The sequence below is a fragment of the Muntiacus reevesi genome, chromosome 14 (genome assembly GCF_963930625.1).
Source record: "Muntiacus reevesi chromosome 14, mMunRee1.1, whole genome shotgun sequence".
Classification (NCBI taxonomy): domain Eukaryota; kingdom Metazoa; phylum Chordata; class Mammalia; order Artiodactyla; family Cervidae; genus Muntiacus; species Muntiacus reevesi.
The window spans coordinates 55,837,658-55,859,553 of record NC_089262.1 but is presented as its reverse complement, the minus strand read 5'-3'; the positions used below and the strand labels follow the sequence as shown (position 1 = coordinate 55,859,553).

General features: G+C 37.9%; 1 protein-coding gene across 6 annotated transcripts in view; it reads right to left on the bottom strand.

Moving 5' to 3' along the window:
* The window catches only part of MAST4 (microtubule associated serine/threonine kinase family member 4), a 605,067-nt gene that overhangs the window by 106,553 nt on the left and 476,618 nt on the right, over positions 1-21,896 (bottom strand). For all 6 annotated transcript variants that reach the window (XM_065905692.1, XM_065905694.1, XM_065905693.1 and 3 more), the window contains one exon: positions 13,824-13,912. In XM_065905692.1, the coding sequence (XP_065761764.1) occupies positions 13,824-13,912 (89 nt within the window). The remainder of the gene's footprint in view (positions 1-13,823; positions 13,913-21,896) is intronic.

The window sequence follows — 21,896 nt, the reverse complement described above, 5'->3', positions numbered from 1 at the left end:
CATATATAAAATATTATAAACATTGTAATAGATATAGATGTGTAAAATCTACATATTTAGATAAATATCAAATTAAGTGGTTAATTTTGAGTGGTGAATAAGAATATAAATGATGACTATATTCTTCTTTATACTTTCCTATATTTTCCAAGTTTTCCATAATAAACATGTACAGCTTTTATGAACAACAACAACAAAAAAAGGTTTTTAAAGACCTTCTTTAAAAACCTAAAATTCCATTTTTTAAGCAAAACTGATCTCCTCCTCCTAAAACTCTGTGACTCTTCTAGTATGCATGCTTTCCTAAATTATCTCCACCTCTCCCTTCCCTAGTCTACAGAAACCAAATCTGCTATCAACTCTACCATCAGAGTGTGGATGGGCCCCGGTTCCAACAGCTGAACCTTCCAAACTTGTGATGATTACCCATGTATGTACACCTTAACATCCATGACAAGCTCTGCAATTACCCACTGTGACTCCTAATATCGAAGCTTAGAACTTAAAAAACCTGCAATTTGCATGGCTGTGTGGAGAAGTACTCATACATTACTGCAGTAAATACAAAAATCTGCATTAAGGCGTCATTAGGGTGGAAATTGTAATTATGCCAGACTAAGTTCAAAGACAGAGATGGCGCTGCTATATGTGATATTTAGGGAAATGTTCCTTAGCATAGGTACTTGAATTAAAAACACAGACTTTAAGTCCCCTTTACAGGTTGCCTGAGAGGGAGCCCATAGCCTTCCACCAAGGGCCTGAGCATGTAATGAAGACAGCTGGCTGATCCCCAGGCCAACAGGACCCCCGCCTCAAGTTCTTTTTACCTCTGGGGAAGAGTTCGTTTTCCTGTGATAAGAATCCACATACTCTCACCAGCTAACAGGCTGAAGAAGACCGTCTGTATTTACATATAGCTGAGAATTTCTCTTTCAAGTTCAGAGATAATTTGGGAGGAAGCTAGTGAGGATGACGCCAGAAGCATCACAGTGCCAGAAAACTGAAGTCACTGTGATGGTCGCCAAGGCAGACTGTCCTGTCTGAGGCCATCAGGCTGGGAGAGCCTCAAGGGTGAGGACAGAAGTGATTCTGCAAGAATTTTAAATGCACCTTTTCACTTGCTAGGTCATCATTTACTAATCACATATCTAAGAATAAAAGCAACCCTCGCAGGGAAGGGATAGTTAGGGAGATTGGGATGGACATGTACACACTGCTGCATTTAAAATGGATAACCAACAAGGACCTACTATATATAGCACAGGGAACTCTGCTCCATGTTATGTGGCAGTGTGGGTAACAGAGCAGTTGAAGGGAGAATGGATACTTATGTATATATGTATGGCTGAGTTGCTTTGCTATGTACCTGAAGCCATCACAACACTGTTAATCAGTTTTATGCCAATACAAAATTAAAAGTTTTCTTTAAAAAAGCAACCGTAAATAGAAGGCAATCCAATATTTTTTAACTAGCAGATAAAAAAGGTTACTTGGGTGGCCAATTTGAATACATAAGCTTCCCAGAGATTTAGAAGACATAATAATACATATCATTTATAGATTTTAAAACAGTGAAATACATAATCATCATACTTATGAAATTTAAATCTGAAAATGTCTAAACTCAGAGTAGACAAAGTTGATAAGGTAATCACTCTAATCTCCATAATTTGAAATTAAAAGAAGATTCTACATCTCACTAACTTTCGAGAAATTGGGCTATTTGAGACCCGAGTTTCTTAAATATTCTTACCCGTCTAAAACTTATAAGAATCTCTATTCTCATTAAAAAAAAAAAAAAAAGTGTAACTTCAAGAATTCCCAATGTCTATTCTCTATCAGAAAGAGGATAGTTTAGATCTCCTTAATTTCAGTGAAATTCTGGCTTGTTTGACTGCTCTGTGGACTTGGGAAGGGGTAAAGCACCTTAGCATCAAAACTAATGAAGAGGAAAAAAAGGCAATAGCACCCTCTCAGCTTTCAGCAATGGTGGAAACAGATTATATTATGGACAAGGTAAATGTAAGACTTACTAAAATGACTTTTAAATATGGTTATTAAAATAATGCACTATAATGTGTAAGGCTTCGCAAGTACTCAGATTGATATTTAAGAGGATTTTCTCTTTGGGTGGGAAACAAACTTTGCCTTTGATCAGAAGTTTGGTGCATTTTTGGTCAACAAAGGAAAAAGATTGTCTGTGTTTTTCTTTATAAACAGCTCATTTATATTTCAACAAATACTTGTTATGTGCCTGATAGAATTACTGACCTCATGCTGAAACCCACCTATCCCGCTCTGGGAGCCCTGCCTCTCTCGGCATCTGTGACACTGTCTCCTCCTTTTTCCCTCCTGTCTCTCAGGTTTCTGCTTCTCAGTTTCTTGCTGGTTTCTTGTCCTCTCAGAACATCTAAATATTGGCCTTATAGACTCAGTTCACTGTTTCATCTTAAGAACTTCTAAAACTCTTTCCCTCAATGATTTTATCCCATCCCCAGGTTTTTAATACTATCTATAAACGCACAGTCCAGACTGTTCTCACCAGCACAGATTCTTGAGTTTCAGGCCCCATGTGACAACTGTTAATTTACATCACTTAGATGTTTCATGGGCATCTTAAATATAATAAGCAGCAAAGTGAACTCTTAAGAACTACCTCAAACCTATTCTTGTCTCCTGAATCTTGGGAAGCCTCCCTTTCACTGATCCATATTCTCAGCAAGGTATCTGGAAGCCACCTTTGATTAACTGCATCTTACCCCACAAATCCATCAGTTTGTCAATGATGGATATTGTCAATTCTAACTTGAAAGATATGTAATTAATATCCAATTGGTACTTCAGAAACCAAGCAGAAGAAAATCCATAGTAGACGCATAAACACAAAAAATATTTGGATTAAAAAAAAAAAAAGAGGAAGAGCCTTTCCCAAAGGATGGAGGAGTGAAATCTTCCTAAGTGCTGCCCAAGAGACCTATGTTCACAAACAAAGACAAACCAAGGCCACATTCGTTGACACAGGGGTGCATTAAATTTAGCGGTAAGCTTCCAAAAGCTTCAATGTGTAATAAAGGAGAAACCAAAAAGCTAAATCAATGACCATTTGGGTTAAATTCTACATTTAGATTTAGGAGACTATCTAGAGATTGGGGAAAGATTGGATTGGATTGAACTGTTGTCACTCAGTCATGTCTGATTCTTTGCGATGCCATGGACTGTACAGGCTTCTTTGTACATGAGATTCTCCAGGCAAGAATATTGGAGTGGGTTGCACTTCCTTCTCCAGGGGATTTTCCTGACCCAGGGGTTGAATCTTCATCTCCTACATTGGCAGGCTTATTCTTTACCATTGAGCCGTGAGGGAAGCCCATGCCAGTCATTAAATTATTATTAAGAAAATAATATATAAACATTATACTCTTCTCAAAGAAACAAAACAATAAATGCAGGTCACAGAGCAGATGGAGCTGCATGAAGGAATTAACAAATACTAACGATGTTGGTATATACCCCTGATTAGTGACTCAACACAAAGCCATACCCCAAACTAGGAAAACACAATGACGTCAGTTCATCTGATTTTATCATCCTTTTCCTTAAGCAGGAAGGGCAAGATGGGTCATTAGTCAAGCCAACAATTGGTATTTACACAAAGGCTAAGGTTTAAACAAAAAAGAAAAAAAACATAACTGTGGGTACAGTATGGAATAAAAAAGATGTATTCTCTATAATTCAGAGAAACTGATTTATGAACTACTTAAAGTCACAGAATAAATGTACCATAAAATAGTATACTGTGGACATTCACACTAGATGAAGAAATCTGGTCTTGAGCCCATTTAAGATTTTAATAAAAGCAGACAAGCAGATGATTCCAAGGTAATGTCTACCCAAGGATTTAGCAATATGATTTGCCAATTTGACCTACATAAAATGAAACTGTGAGGAGGACACTACAGCACTCTCAACTGAACACAATGTTCCACAAGTTTAAGCTGATTTTGTTAAGATCTGCTTATAATTAGAAAAAAAATAATAATGGGTGGCCATATCAGCGATTGCTCTTGAGTAAAACAAGAAAGTTTCTATCACTTCAAAGAAAGAGTGGTTATATGGGGCATCAACAAGCTTAATTTCCATTAAGGCTGGCCATCAATTTGCCATGACTCTGAAGCACACAATCTTGCTTTGTCCTATTCTTCAAATATAGAGACGCAAAGGAGCCATTTGTCCACACCATCACTTCTGTGTCGCCAAAGGAGGTCACGGCCCTGCTGATCAAGCATTTTTATTAAAGATCTACAAAGCATATTTAAACAACTTGGCAAATAATATTTCAAGCACAGAAAACCTGCTGAAAGCGTGAAACTCAACAAAACAAAAAAGATTAAATAAAGGCACTCTTAACGCTCAGGGCGATGTCTCTAGTCTAACCTAATCTAAAGAGAAATCTTTCACTGATACCTAAAGATCCTTCATCTCTATTGACGGGGTTGTTCCCACCAGCAAACTAAAATTCATAGTAATAACTTTCCCTCTGTGTGCTGCATGCAAACTTGATGGGGCCACAAATACTGAGCAGAAACATATACGTGTACAGTCTCCTCAAGTTGACAGAAACTGACTTAACGCCTTTTTTTTTTTTTTACTGCTATCTCCTCCCTTCATAGGCTAGCCTATAAAGTTTAGGAAGAATTCCGGAAAACTCTTGCTTATCAAAAATTCACTCAGTGCTTGGGAAAACCACCACCCTAAACGGCAGGCTAAGGAACACAAGGACGTGAAGAAGCCCTTCACTGACAGTAAGCTTGTCAAACAAGAAAAGGCAGGGGAAACAGAGAGGTCAGAACAGCCCTGTCAGATTCTTAGAGGAAGACCAGTTTGATTTAAAAAAAGAAAAAGAAAAGAAACTACAACTAGATAAAACCAAAAAATGGAAGAAATCAGAAAGAAAAAGACAAATTAGATGACAAAATTAAAAACAAGAAAAAACTTACATTAATCAAAAAGCAACATTAGAACCAATAGCGAATCAGAAAAGAAATTCAGTGAAATGACAAAAGATTAAGAAAATATGCACACATTAAAAAGACTAAGATATTCAGTTCACACGTGCTAGCTATTACCAAAGCTGTTGATACTAGAATATCAAAACTATTGGTCAAAGAATAGCTATTATCAAAGATAAGAGATTACAGGCATTGGTGAAGATGTGGAGAAAAGGGAACCCTTGTGCACTATTGATGGGAATGTAAATTGGAGTAGCCACTGTGGAAAATACTATGGAGGTTCCTTAAAAAATGGAACTACCATACGATCTAGCAATTCCAGTTTAGGGTACATACTGGAAGGAAACACAATCAGTATCTTAAAAAGACATCTGCACTCCCATGACTTACAATAGCCAAGATACAGAAACAACGTAAGTTATCTGTCACCAGACGGATGTATAAAGAAAATGGGGTATGTGTCTACAACAGAACATTCTCCAGCCATAAAAAAAAGAAAGAAATTCTGCCATTTGCAGCAATATGGATGAATCTTGAGGGCATTATGCTAAATGAAAAAAGTCAAAGAAACATAAATATTGTATGATCTCAGGAATATATGGAATCTAAAAACAAACAAAAAAACCCAAAACAAAAAACAAACTCAGAACAACAAAATGGAAGAAATGAAAAGCTACAAGACCGGTGGTTGCCAGAAGTGGGGGGTGGGTGAAATGGTGAAGGTGATCAAAAAGGGGATGATAGAGGATGAGATTGTTGGATGGCATCACTGACTCAATGGACATGAGTTTGGGTAAACTCCAGGAGTTGGTGATGGACAGGGAGGCCTGGTGTGCTGCATGGGGTAGCAAAGAGTCGGACACGACTGAGCAACTGAACTGAACTGAACTGATCAAAAAGCACAAACTTCTAGTTATATGATAAATAAATAAGTTCTGGGGATGTAATGTATAACATGGTGACTATAGTTATCAATACTGTATTGAATATCTGAAAGTTGCTGAAAGAGTAAATCTTAAAGGCTCTCCTCACAAGAAAAAAAATGTGTAACTATGTGAGGCGATGGATATTAACTAGACTTATTGTGGCAGTCATTAAAAAAAAAGATATATAATCATTGTGTTGTATATTTTAAATACAAGCTTATGTGTCAATTATACATTAATAAAACTGATACTATGGTATTATGTTTGGCCTGTATCAATAGAACCTGAAAAACTATAACTTAAGTGTGGGCAAGGGTGGAGTAAATAAATAGTTTCAACATAGGCATCTCAGTCACATGGACAGATATATAGAGACACATACACACAATACATATAGGAAAAAAGACGAGAGATGCAGTAAAATGTTAGCAGGGTTATTCTTGGATAGTGGGTTTAAGGGGGATTTATATTTCCACATAAATTTCTCATATTTTCTACCAACTATCTGCTTTGCTGTCACAATCAGAGTATCACATTTTATGTTTTAACCATATCAGCCTTGAAGATCACAGTCATAGGAACAGAGGCTGCAAAATTTCTTATGAGATTTTATCATACCTTAAAAATGGCACAGGGTCATATGGATCTTGGTAAGTGATTTAAGGACTTGGTTGGCACACAGGGCCAACATTTCAGGTTTTACTAAACCCCTTACCCCCCAGTTACATATCTTCAGAGCTTATGATTCACATTCTCAGGGCAGCAGGTTACTATGCAGTTCCTCGCCGACATCAGGGATGCTCTCACGTACATTTCTGGCTCCCTGGATGTTGACGAATCTTGTTCTATCCCAGATGCTCTTTGAATTATTCTGCCTTGTGTATCTTTCACCATCTCCATTTCCCGGCTAGTGTAGTGACTTTCAAATCCTTGTATCAGCATGCCTGTCTGCAAAACCTGTGCCTGTTAACCCCATCCTATTCAGCATCACATCTGGTGAACGAGTATCATTGATACAGCAGAAATACAAGGGGAGAAAGTTTTAAAGTGGCAAGACCAATGTGTGGCTCAAAAAGAGACTCCAGCACAAGTTCAAAAAATGAAGGTCCTCGTAGTTTTCTGAAATAATACAAACTTTATTGAAAAAATGTGCACGATGTCTCATAGTTTCTATTGGAAACCACATTATACTCTGGGTTGTGTTTGTTAAGCCAGTGCTCGAAGGGTAGAGGTGAGGGAGAAGGGAAAATAAAGAAGAAACGCACATCAAGATGTTCACAGGGTGTTTTGAACAGTGATATTTGGGGTGTTTCATTGCCTAACCTCATATGCCTACCCTAGTACTTTTCTGAGTCTTGCAAGTTTCTACTTGGAGTTGTATTGTCCACACAATCTCTCCAGTTCTCTGGTTATTTTCACCTGTATGGGGCCTCCTTTAGCTGAGTTATATCTCTGAAGAGAGGCCTGGTGAGTAGAACAGAAAATAGTGTAGGGACTAATCCTTCAGAAACGAGGTCCATATGTATAATAGACAGACAGACAGACAGACAGTAATTTATGAAAGTTTTTTCCCAAGTAGATACTAACTTAATAGGTTATGAAAACATAGAAGATTAAGAATATTTCTTGTTTTTAATAATTCTAGAGTAGCAATAGAAAAGTGAGACTTTTTTCCTATCTTTCCTTCAAAAAACACTCATATAAATGAATCTATGTAGCCATCTGCAAATTCCCAGTAAAATAATCTTTGAAGACACAAAAGGTTAGGTATTTTGACCAATGGGGCAACATTTGATCTTGGGACTCTAAAAGTCTAATAGGTCTCATTTATTTATCTACATCTAGTCTGTGGTTCATCCTCTGTAAGTATACTCTTAGAGATTATACTTAGCCATTCGAATCAAAATAAAGTATTGAAGTGATACTGTGGTAGGCAGAATTCTAAAAATGATCTTTTCAAGACACCTGTCCCCAGTTATTCAAGCAAACACTCCTCTAGGTATTACTGTGATGGGATTTTGCAGATGTAAAGTTCCATATCAGTTGACTTTAATATACAGAGATTATTTGACTTGGCCTGACCCTATCAGATACTGGAGAAGGCAATGGCAACCCACTCCAGTGTTCTTGCCTGGAGAATCCCAGGGACGGGGGAGCCTGGTGGGCTGCCGTCTATGGGGTCGCACAGAGTCGGACACGACTGAAGCAACTCAGCAGCAGCAGCAGCAGCAGCAGATCCTATCATATAAGCCCTTTAAAATAATTTTCTTCAATTGATAGCAGAGTAAGTTACAGATATGAACCATGAGAATGACTGGATTGCCAATGCAAGCTTGAAGACAGAGGAAGACAGCCTCCTGCCAACAGTCAGGATAAAATGGGGATATTAATTCTACAACCACAAGGATCTGAATCTGTCCACAACCTGTATGAGCTTGAGTAAATTCCCTCTCAATCTACAGATAAGAGACCAGCCCAGTCTGACAATAAACGAAGCCTTGTTTTAAATTGGAATGGGGAAGTCCTAAAGGGGGAGCTCTCACCGCTACCACTCAGACCCCAGCAGGGGGAGGTAAGAATTTCTCAGCCCAGCAACAGCTCAGCCACCAAGAAGCCACCAAGACTCTGGACTCTCCTCCTAACTCCTTCTCTTCCTCTGTAAAGGCAAAAGCCTCTCTTCTGTGTTTTGGATTTACCTTTTAAGGTAAATTTGCTTGTGCCAAATTACAACTTTCTGCCATCACGAAATAAACTCATTTTGCTGGTAAAACAAGTTTTTAATTTTTTTTTAAGGTCAACAACCAACACTGACTCTGGCTGAATAAAACTCTGAACAGAAAAAAAAAAAAAAAAGTGAGGGTTCCTACAGAACTAGGAACTTATCTTTTCTATCTTTCTTTGATTTTGCCCTTGAGATACCCTGAGAGCCTGCCTGAGGTCAAACAAGTCAACCCTACATAGACTTGTATAGAACTATAAGATCAATAAATGGATACTGTCTTAAGCCTCTAAATTTTTGGTAATTTGCTGTATAGTAATAGAGAACTAGATCAGGCATTATTTTGTTTCATTTACCAGTTTTATTTACAGAAACTTACTTTATTATAAAAGCACTACCCACTAACTTCCCTACTTTCCTATTCTCCAAAGATTAAAAACTATTAAAGTTATCTTTCCAAAAATTCCTTATGAATATGCATGAATATACAAGTATGTTTGTATGTGTATATGCACTCAAACACACACACACATATATAAAATTACACAATGTATTTTTTCACTGAATAGTCTATCTTGGACAGCGTTCATATATCAGAATATAAAAGCCCCCACCTCATTCTTTGTAACAAACATGAAGTCTTGGGTTATATACCTGTATTATTTCCTACTAAACCAGATGCTTAATAAATAAAAGGTTCACTAAATAAATAAAGGGTATACATAATAAATAAAGGGTATACTAAATAAAGGGTACAATAAAATATAAAGTGGTAACAACTTAATTTTCCATTTGCTAATTATAAGCAATGCTCAGTGAAGTCGCTCAGTCATATCTGACTCTCTGCGACTCCATGGACTGCAGCCTACCAGGCTCCTCTGTCCATGGGGTTTTCCAGGCAAGAGTATTAGAGTGGGTTGCTATTTCCTTCTCCAGGTGATCTTCCTGACCCAGGGATCGAACTCAGGTCTCCCGCACCGTAAGCAGACACTTTACCGTCTGAGTCACCAGGGAAGCCATATAAGCAATGCTAGACTTACCCTTTTCTGTTACTGTGTGAGATATCAATAAGATAAATTCCTAGAGATGGATTTGCCAAAGGGTAAATGTAGTTGAAAGTTTAACCAATATCACAAACTAACTAAAAGTTAATTTACATCAACACCTAAGTGATCTGAGAAGGGCTGTTTCTCCACAACCTTGCTATCATCGAATTCTATCAGTGTTAGGAAAGTTTTGACAGTATGCTAGGTGAACAACACCGTCTCATTATTCTGGCTCATATTTCTCTTATAATAGAAATGAATCATCATTTCACACATTTTTGTTGGCCAATTTAATTTTCTTCCTGTGACGTACCTTTTTACATCTTTTGATCATTTTTCTCCTGGTGCATTCACCACTTCCATATCAATTTACACAAGCTCTTCGTATATTAAGGCAATCAGATGTCTCTCAGTTATGGGTTTAAAAATATTTTTCACACTTTGTTTTCCTTTGATTTCATTTGTTACACGAAACTTTTCAATTCAGGAGAGACATACTAGTCTTTTCCTTTGAGGCTTCTGCATTAAATTTCACACTTAGCATTAGAAACTTGTGATTTTTACCTTTCTTTTTTCTTTTAATGGGACTGTCCTGATCACAGTTCTTTAAGGAATCCCTGTCTGTCAACAAAGACTATTTTGTCTGCAGAGATAAGCTCCAAAACACGATGCCAGTATCTCTTCTTCCTCAGGGCATTACTGACACATCTACACAAATAAACTAATGTTTTCATTTCTACCGATTCATGTGACAGGCATAAATTCACGTGTCAGTGATGAGTGTCCTGACACATAATCCTTACCTAAGAAAAATAGAAAGTGTATCTGCTGGGTGACTAGGCACTGAGAGGTGGCACTTATTTTTCCCTCGTTTTTCATGGGGACACCCAGGAAGCGTCCCCTGGTGTCTGTGGACCACACAGAGTAGGGAATGCAGCAACAGGAAGAGGGGAGCAGGCATTTCACACTGTCAAGGTGTGAGTTTGGGTCCTTTACTTAACCTTTCCTTCTTCTTTAAAGAAATAGGAACCGACCAGACTGCGATAAATGCCACTTCTCACAAAAAGTCTAACAGATTTCTCTATAGTTTCTGAGTGAATAACAACCTGTTGGCTCTGTAACATAAAGAAAAAGTCTCTTGGAACCTGAAAAACAGGATTTTCTTTGCCCATTATTCCTCTGATTAAATACAAAATTATGCTTTGAAGGGGAAAGAATTCTCCATAGAGAAAAGAAAAATAATTAAAAGGATCATTAAAGTCTTACCGCATATTCTTTAATCTCAATATCAGAACTGAAGAGAATCATGACAATAAAAGCCTAATCAACCGGCACAACAGTATCATGCAATCAATACAGAACACTATAAAGAGGAGTAGGACCAAATGCTTTAAATCACAGCTGAACTATATAAAAGAAATAAAATTTATCATATACTTAGAACCTGGTATATACTGGTGGCAGTCTGACAGAGGAATGAAAAAGATAAAACAAAGGGATAATTCCAGCCCCTAAGCAATGTATTTGATCTTGCCTGACCCTCTGGTCAGCTTTCACTAAAATGACAATACAATATCAATCTCCAAAGTATAAAAGTAACAATATAAATAGTTGTGTACTCACCATTCAGCTTTAGAAACATATTAGTAACTGCTTACTCTTCTCCACAATTATACCTCCTCACACATTCTCAGACATAACTGCTACCTACCATGAGCTGGGTCTTTCAAATGATCGTATTTTCCTTTAGACTCTTACCACAAATGTGTATTTGTTGCTATTGCTGTTTAATCGCTAAGTCACGTCCAACTCTTTGTGAGCCCATGGACTGTAGCCCGCCAGGCTCCTCTGTCCATGGGATTTCCCAGGCAAGAATGCTGTAGTGGGTTGCCATTTTCTTCTACAGGGGATCTTTCTGACCCAGGGATTGAACCCAGGTCTCCTGCACTGGCAGTCAGACTCTTTACCACTGAGCCACCTGGGAAGCCGACAAATGTATATACACAGATACATATTTACGTGTGTGTGTGTGCATGTGTACCCCTAAAGAAAACGTTGCATGTAGCATCATGGTAACCTTATAGGAATGGTTTAAGCACGATTCTTTTGCAACTAGCTTTTATGCCCAACACCATCTTTCAGTGCTAGTTCATTTGTTTACTACACACACAATGCTTTGTGGATAACTATGCCTCAATTCATTTATCCATTTTCTAACTGACAGATATTTGGGTTGCATTCCTTTAAATGTTTAGCTACGACAAGTAACATTTCTATGAGTAGTCTAGAACATGTCTTCTTGCATATACATGTAAGAGAATCTATAAAGTTTTGCTTAGGGGTAGTATTTCTGGACTTGAGTAGTTTTACCGCATACAATATCATAATTTTATGAACTTATCTTTTGCTTTTTTAACTTTACCATCTTTTATTTATGAGGAAAACAAAACTTCATTCCAAAGGGGCATCTACCTCCCTCTTTTTCTCTCCTGTTTCATCCCCAAACATGTTTAGATAACTTCCACTCTCAACTGGAGATCCCCACTGAGCAGAAGGACTGCTTTCTAGGAGACAGTCATACCCTAGTTTAAATATGAAATCAACACTGTCTGAACACCTATATGTGAGAGTTTCCACAAGAGTATATCAGAGGTAGGGCTTAATCACTTATCCTTTTAACCCAACATCCTCCATAATCTCGAGCACATCTTCCTACAGATCCTCCACAAAATCTCTGAAAGGCACTCAAAGTCAAAATTCATTCTCCTTTTGGATTCTCATATCTCTTTTCACCCTTATATTCCCATACAATCAAGCACACACATCCCACACTCTAGCCACACAGTAGGAATTCCCCTATCTCTCATCCCATTTCTACCTACCAAAGTCTTGCTCACCTTTCAACATCATGTGTAAGTGGCTCCTTCAAGAGCTCCCAAACTCTCCTGCTTGGCATTAACCCTTTTGTGCCACCTTGGACAGAATTTTTTAAAAAATAAAAAGCAGTCTTCATTTTATAGTTTTTTGTAATGTGGCTCTACCATCCTTCTAATCAGCTCTTGAGGCCAAAAGTCTCATCTTTTGAATCTTCTTTGTACCGGCAATGGGTCTAGATGTAAAGGTAAGTTATATATATATATATATATATACACCACTGCCAGGTAAGACTTTAAACTCCTGCCCACATATAAGAGGAGACATATTGTAGACTGCTCAGAGTGTCATTGTTTGTGATAGTTAATGTATTTAACAGGTAAGTTCAACTTTAGGGAGAAAAATGCTGAATAGTTCTGACACACTTTAGGACTTGAGACCCCAAAATACGTAACACTGGCACATTGAATATTTTAAGGTGAAGGGATATGAGGAACAACGCATGGAGGAAGGGCTTTCTGTCTTGCCCATAAGCAGGTCATAAAACCTTCATGTGAGAGGCACACTCTCTATACCTGGAGGAAAGGAGTCTTCTTATCTCTGAAGACAAGGGACATAGAAGAATCTGAACAAACATGTCTTGCTGAGTTTTCCCCAGCTTACTAAGATTAGCCCACCTTTGTCCTAAACATCTTTGCACAACTCCCCACTCTTGATCAAAACTGTAAAAGCTAATTTAACTGTTTCTTTGGATTTTCATTTCCTTATGAATGCTCCATAAAATGTATATTAAATAAATGTGCATGCTTTTCTTTTGTAATTTGTCTCTGGTTACCGAGGTTCTCAGTGGAGAAGTTAGGAGGGGAAAGAGAAAGACATTTTTCTTTCCCTACAGTTCTTAACACTAACCCACTGCATGTGAATTATCACGGTTATATGTCCAAAAGGAAATCCTAACATGGAAGCATGACTTGCATCATCCACAAATTTAGACATGAAAAAAAAAAAAAAAAACTGAAATAAGACCTCGTGAGGAATAAAAAGGAATTCTTGCTTTCAGAGTTCACGTGCTCAAAGATAGGATGGGCTGACTTCTCAAAAAGAACAACTTAATAATAAAGCAACAGAGAAACCAAGATAACAAGGTATGGAGACACATCCAAATATCAAAATGCTCAGCTTTTAAAAACTAGCAAGAAAAGACAAAACTACAAGAATAAGTAAAACAGAACTCAAAGTAATTCATTACCTGCATGAGCAGAAAGAGGTGAGTGGGGCCGAGGCAATGCTGGGGACTGTCCATTGCCTATCAAGCTTTTCCGGTTGCTGGTTCGGCAACTGTCAAAAGGAAAGGAAAAACAGTTTAAAAAAATAAGAGAATCGAGCATCCATAATGTTCAAGTATGCTCAAAGTAGACATAGCTTAGATTGAATAATCTATCTGCTCATGTTACTTCTAATATTTTTACAATATACAGTCAATAATATTTGAAAGGTGGTTGTTCCTGAATAGTAGAAAACATAATATATTCATATCATATATAACACAATCAATATTCTTTCACCACCAGTGAGGTTATAATCAAATGCCTTCTCTCGGCTCTTGACTGCAAATATGTAACATGCCATACACACAAGTGATAAGGATTCAAATCAGCAAACCACAGGTAGCATCTTTGTTGACATGAAATTTCTAATACAAAATTACATGCAATGAAGCGCAATGACATTAATCTTACAATGATGCACTAATTAAAAATCTAATTACTTAGACAAATTTCATACTTGTGCCTTTTGTCAATAAAACAGCTGATGCCTAAGATACATGTACAATATTTCACTACTCATTCATTTTTCATCTTCATATCATACTCAAATTCCTTATTAAAATAAATATTTTTGGAATCATAAAAATAGATTTCAGTTTGTATTAAAATAACAATAAAGGCCTTTTCTCTGAGGCACATTACTTACTGTTTTTTATCCTGGTACCCAGTGAGTAGAAATAAATTGCTACATATATGCACAGGGCAACAACTACAGGTCCACTATTTTTTTCCTGTTTCTGATACTAGAAAGTTATAAAATGGTTAATTTGACTCCAAAGTAACTTTCCCAAGCCTTAAAGCATAACACAATAGTTGATGATGAAGTGGATATTATTTTACTTTCCTTTGCTTTTCTGCAGCACAGACTGCTACATCATAACCATGGTTAGAAAAGGATAACAAAAACCAGCAGGGTACCTCATTGAATTCACTTATAAGGTTCACTGTAATTCCATCCTCCTACACTAGAGCTGCCCTTAACCACCATTACAGATTTATTGTCATTTCTTCTTAATTCAGAATATATCTCTGTTACAGTACTCTTTAAACAGGAATTTTCACCTACTTCTAAATAACATATGGTGGACATATTTGACAGTTTGTATAAAATATATGAAAGGAACATTTCTAAATACTTTTGAATAACACATTTCAAAACCAAACCAAATTTCTTTCCACAATATTGACTTGGGGAACCAATCCTCTCTTTTAAATGTTTGCTACCTATTATCATTTGTCAACATTCTCATATTTATAATTTCTTAAGGTCAGGCTACATCATTTTACTTTCCTTACTGGAGCAATCAACAGCCCTCAGCATTATCTATGTGTTTAATTAAGATCATGTTTACTCAGCCTTAAAGAAGTTGTTGCATAAGAATAGACCCTTGATACTTAATTATGAAGGTGGAATGTGGTATTATCAACTCATCTATCAAGAATCATTATTTGACCTATTAACAAATTCATAATCAAGTCAGATCATGTGCTTATTTTTTAAAGAAATATTTTGTACACTGTATTTTATGTTAATTCAAATTAACATCTTTCATTTTAAAATAGGGATATTAAATATATCAACTTGCTGAAGCTAATAAAAGAAACAATAAATGAAAGATCTATATCCTGGAACTCTCACCAAAGTTATTTGCTAATTTGAGCAAACTGGCAAAAACACAGGCTAACTTACATAAAAATGGATATGTGTTATTTTTTACATTTAGTATTTTATCTAAATCATTTATGTAAATTTTCTATTGACATTCAATTATTAATTTATATACATATAAATTAAATGAAGAAGAAATATCTATCAATTGATATCTACTGATATCAATATATCAATAGAAACAGTAATCTATTGAATATTTACATAGGGATATTAGTGAAGTATGCTGACTTAAAATTTAGAAAATGATATTTCTTAAAAACATTTAAATTAAATTTTCCTAAGACATAGAATATAACTAGTCCAGTACCACAGCAAGAAAGTAGCCAACAATTTGTATCTAAAACAAAGAAAAACACAAACAAAAATTCTCACAATTGTATCATTTACTGAAAGTCTACCAGAATAAATGGATATTGAAAAAGTACTGATTTCAAAAATGTGATTTAAAAAAAAAAAGTCTCAAAAAGAAATGTCTGACTAAAATGATGGCATCTACTTGTTTCTCCTCAAACCAGTCAATACTAAGCGAAATCAACCCTGAATATTCACTGGAAGGACTGATGTTGAAGCTGAAGCTCCAGTACTGTGGTTACCTGATGCGAAGAGCTGACTCGTTGGAAAAGACCCTGATGCCGGCAAAGACTGAAGGCAAATGAGAAGGGGGCGGCAGAGGATGAGATGGTTGGATAGCGTCACCGACTCAATGGACATGAGTTTGAGCAAACTCTCGGAGGCAGTGGAGGGCAGAGGAGCCTGGCTGGTGTGCTACACTCCTTGGGGCTGCAACCAGTCAGACACGATTTAACGACTGAACAGCAACCATCCACTTGTGTGGTCAATATAAAATATAAAAATAAGAACAAAGCTTATATTACATTCATCCCATGTTTGCCCACTGTCTAAAAAGATTTGTAATCTTTACAAATCTATGATTGTGAATGTAATTAAGGATGAAGAAAAATAGGATTCTTTACCTAATAACACAAGAGCAAGTTAGAGGAAGTTAAAAACAAGCTGCCTCAGAATCTGAACAGTTCACCATGAAGACACTGGTACTGTGTTACACAAATCCTTAAATAGGTGAGGCATGTCTTATTGACAAATGTGATGAACAATCAAAACTGAGGTTGTCTTCTCTATCCCCTGTATTGATCTTTAGCATGAAGCTAGAAAGAGAAGTAAAATTTTTGAATCTCTCAAAATCAAACATGAAGCTTTTAAACATGAAAAGTTTCTCAGCAAAGCAAAACTAGACTTTACAACACATAGCTCAAGGCAGAAATTTAGATACGTACACAAATCTCTACACTCACAAAATAGGGTCTTGGCCTCTCAAATGAACTTATTTGTTGCTAATATTTTTAAGGGTAATGAGGCATATTTTACACTATATTTAACCTTAAAGCACCTAGATCTTGTATATGTATGTATATATGAATATATGTATGTATATATGTGTATATATATACACACATATATATGAAAGTATTAGTCACTCAGTCATGTCTGACTCTTTGAGATCCCATGGACTGTAGCCCACCAGGTTTCTCTGCCCATGGAATTTTCCAAGCAAGGACACTGGAGTGGGTTGCCATTCCCTTCTCCAGGAGATCTTCCTGACCCAGAAATCTAACCCATGTCTCCTGCACTGCAGGCAGATTATGTTCTATTTTTTTTTCTTTTTTTTTTTTTGTTTTCTTTTTTTTGGGCAGATTATGTTCTAAGCCACTAGGGAAACCCATATATCTCAAGTATATGTACATATTAAGTGTATGTGAGTGGGGTGGTGGTTTAGTCATGTCCAACTCTTGCGACCCCACAGACTATAGACTGCCAGGCTCCTCTGTCCCTGGGATTCTCCAGGCAAGAATATTGGAGTGGGTTGCCATTTCCTTCTCCATATATTAAGTATATGTGTGTGTGTATATATACTTTAAAAATATTGAACCCTATTGAAATATTCTGTACCTAACTTTTCAAAGTTGGAGAGGAGGGTGGTCATCCAATCTCATTGTCACCTACTTCTGGTATCTCTGAGAGTCACTTAATATTCTAAGTACCTGATTCCCAATAAATGAATTAAAATATGCCTTTAACGCCAAAACAAGAGCACTCCTAGTAGACGGGACCTGAATATTTACCACCTAGATTGCCACAGCACCTGGCACTACCTGCATTAATAATGAAACTGGTGCAAAATGCTGAACTGACCTCTGTTGTCATTATTTATTTGTCCAGGCATCAAAACTCTTTTCCTGATGAAAGGGAGGAGCTCATGGCTAGCAAGTGTGAGGCAGGCTCCCCTGGAGCTGGTGACCACATCATTCTCATTTAACCCTTAAAGTGATGAAGCAGTGGAGACATCACCACTTGAGCAAAATCAAAGTCCCTTTTCTCTCACCAGCACAACTAAGTTGAACCACCCTTGCTTTTTCTCAAGCCCTGTCAAAGGGGAAAAACAGATGCCATCCTACCAGGTAAAATACGAACACCATTCCTACCGTAGCAGGAATATCTTAGCTGAAAATTTACCCTCTTCTAACTGTTTGAACTTGTGAAGAGTTATCTCCAGTTCAGCCTTAGGAATCTTAAAGGTATTTGATTGCAAAAGTGAAACTAAAGAACCATTATGAATTCAAGTTCTAGCTATCCATTCCCAAAATACAATCTCTTTATTTCATTTTTTAAGAAGAAATGGAAATCATCCACCCTGATGATACTCGGTTCTTAAAGCCAAAGCCAAGAATAGCCACTGCCCACAAAGTACCAGCTTCTCCTCAGGACACCCAGCTGAAAAAAACGCATGGGGCACTGCCTATGGACAACATGCTCAGTTTTTCCTCTCATCTGGCAAGGTGACACAATGGCACAGATTCTTGCAAAATCTGAATTTAGCCCAAGAAGACAACTGGAGACAACAGCAAAGGTAAACAGTGGACTAGAACAGGGGCTGATGGTGCCAAGTGAGCCTTCCTCATTACCTCATTCCTCTGGTTCCTCCCTGCAAAGACCCACCTACTGACAGACAACACACACACACAGACACACACACGCCCAAGGGACGATCACTGTTGACCACGAACCTGGGATCTGAGAAGAATGGAAGGTGGAAAGGTGATGACAGTCCTTCCAAGTGAGTAGGACTGTCGAGCCCCTGCGGGCTGGGAGGCAAGGCGGGTGGGGACACCACCTCTGCGAGAAGACGGTCACGGCCGGACGAGCACCCTGAAGCGTGACGGGAGGCCACCGCCGGGAAGCGTTTCCTTGTCAGCGTGGTGTTTTGGCTCAGGCTGGTGACCTGAGGATCACACCAGCTGCCCCCTGCCCCCTGAGCTCACCAGGGCAGTTTCACAAGGAGCTCCTCAACCTTCCCGTGCCTGCCAACAGCGCCTTCGTTCGTCAGGAACAGAGAGAGACAAACCATGCGTTCTACCGTGTACGTCAGGCCTCAGTCAGAGTGAGGGAAAAAGGACCAGGAGGGAAGGGAACGCGCTGAGGGACTCTCGGTCCCGAGGACCTATATTCTGTCTCTGCCCAGACTGTCCTTCTGCTCAGAGCTCCCCGTGAAGGGTCTGGGGGGACCTGTACACGTCTCACACCGATCTGTGGCATCTCTCCTGGCAGAGGAACCAGTTAATTATCCTCTGACAGGGCTATAAGAGCTGTGAGGCCCACCAGGCGGTGGCCTTCTGCAACAGCTCTGAGTGGCCGAAATGATGCTTAATTTTAAATTACAATCATCCGGGGACATGAATACTGATAGGGTCTAATGGCGGCGAGACAAGCCGAGAAAGCGAAGCCCCAACAGGCAGCCACTTCTAACGGTCGCCGCTGACGGGAAAGGTCAACACTCAGTAAGACAGAGGACTGACCACGGCTGCGGGGCCGGGGACCGCCTGGGAAGAGCCCCGGGAATTCCGAACAGCTAGGCTATAATTTATTAATTCATCTTGATGAAAAATTTGATAAATTTGCACAGGAGGCCAATTATAGACCAAAGCTGCACTGAATGTGAACATCTGTTAACTATACTCTGATACCTTAATAGAGTCTGACGCTGAATATTCCTTAAACAAAGAGGAAGGCAGAAGTAGAGGAAACGGTATGACCAGAAGGCAGAAATTATCCACTTAACGTGGTATTACTGAGAACATGATAAAACAGGCAAGCTTCTGTTTCCTTATCTTTACAATGAAGGGACTGCACCACATCAGAGGAATCATTACCTACTTCTGTTTGGTTTATGAAATTTTAAAAATATCGAAAATACAAAAAACAGTAACCAAACACTTCCTACCACCTAGAATAACAATGCTAGCATTTTGTGATATTTATTCCTAGTATTTAGTAAATATTACACATATATACTAAAGATACAGAAGGAAATGTACATTTTGCCATCCAAAACATCCATATGAATTTTTCGCTCCCCAACCAGGCAGTTCTAAAAGAATTGTGGCTGGTAGCTTTCCCATCCATTCTTGATACTTTCATATACATATACAAATACCTATACCTAACAACATTTGTGTATGCATCTGTATTTTCACTACTGGTGCCATGTATCAGGAAAAACTGACAAAGACTTGTAATTGTGCAAAAGAGATGAATGGCTTTCCTTTCAGTAGCTGGGAAGGCTTAGTGTAATGAACCCCCAAGAGATTATCTGGTTCTATCTGGTGGACACCTTTCACTGTCCTTCTAGTGACTAGGCTACTTTAAAACTCAATAGGGGTTGGAGTTCAGTCGGAGAAAATTAGAAGTATCACAAGTGATTCTTGTCCACATTACTAGACCATAAAATGTCTAGTAAATTCATTTACTACACATAAATGAATTTTGTCTAGTACAAATACAGTTAATATCCACCCATAAAAAGTGACCTCAAACATTTAATATCATTGTCTTACAGGATATTGACTAGTTTTGTATTTGCTGTCAAATTTTATTTCATTATTAAATATATATATAATGTCATATATATATTTTAACATATTTATTCACATATATATATATGGTTTTCAAAATCTCTTATTGTTGTCCTTATTAATAAGCAAATTAAATCTCTGCCACATTTACTTTATATTTGTATGACCGTCATGTTTTTGACTTTTGGGATAAACTATACTTTAGCACAAACTATATCTTATAGATATTCTATAACTTAATTTTTTCACTCAACATTATATTTTTGAGATTTATCCATGGCAACATAAAGATGGGTTTAATTCATGCTTTTTTAGATTATTTATTTGAAGCAGATTTTAGGATTCTTAAGTGCACTAAAATTATATATATCATGGACATTTCTTTTTTTCTTTGTGCAACATTAAGTATCTAGGCCTCTATATATTTGCAAATCTGATTGCAAAAAAGCCTTGAAAAGTATCTTTGAGACTAAATTTGAAAGAAAAATTATACATGCAACAGAAAGTAAATCTTCCTACAATTTTCTCTGGACACTTCTTCCTCATATCCTTAATTCCTTCAGAGGCTGCCACGCACTTCTCTCCACGTCTGCCTTCATACTATTGCCTTCACCGGAAATAACTTTTTGTCTCTCATATGTAAATCAATCTGCCCTTCCCCTGGGCTATTTCAAGTCTACAGTTCTACCCCTTTTCCTGGACAGGACAACAAGGCCATAGCTGGTAGCCAGCTGGATAAGCTCTAGTGCCCCTGAGAAGGCAACAGGGAGCAAGCATTAATATTCCTGACTCTGTGATAGACTCTGTTATTTAGGTAAAGTTAAGTGAAAGTCACTCAGATGTGTCTGACTCTTTGTGACCCCATGGACTGTTGCCAGCCAGGGTCCTCTGTCCATGGAATTCTCCAGGAAAGAATACTGGAGTGGGTAGCCATTCCCTTCTCCAGGGGATCTTCCCAACCCAGGGACTGAACCTGGGTTTCCTGCATTGCAGGCGGAATCTTTACAATCTGAGCCACCAAGGAAACCCAAGAATACTGGAGTGGGTAGCCTATCCCTTCTCCAGGGGATCTTCCCAACCCAGGGATCGAACCAAGGTCTACTGCATTGCAGGCAGATTCTTTCACAGCTAAGGTACCAGGGAAGCCCGAGGTAAAGTTAAGACACTGTTAACATCTTCCCTATGCCCTGTGAAATTAAGGCTCCAACCAAGCTTCCATGGTCATCCAACAAATTACTTTCAGAGTCCCTAATACATGCTAGGTACTATTCTTAACTATTTTGGGCTCCAAAATCACTGCAGATAGTGACTGCAACCATAAAATTAAAAGACGCTTGCTCCTTGAAAGAAAAGCTATGACAAGCCTAGACAGCATATTAGAAAGCAGAGATAGT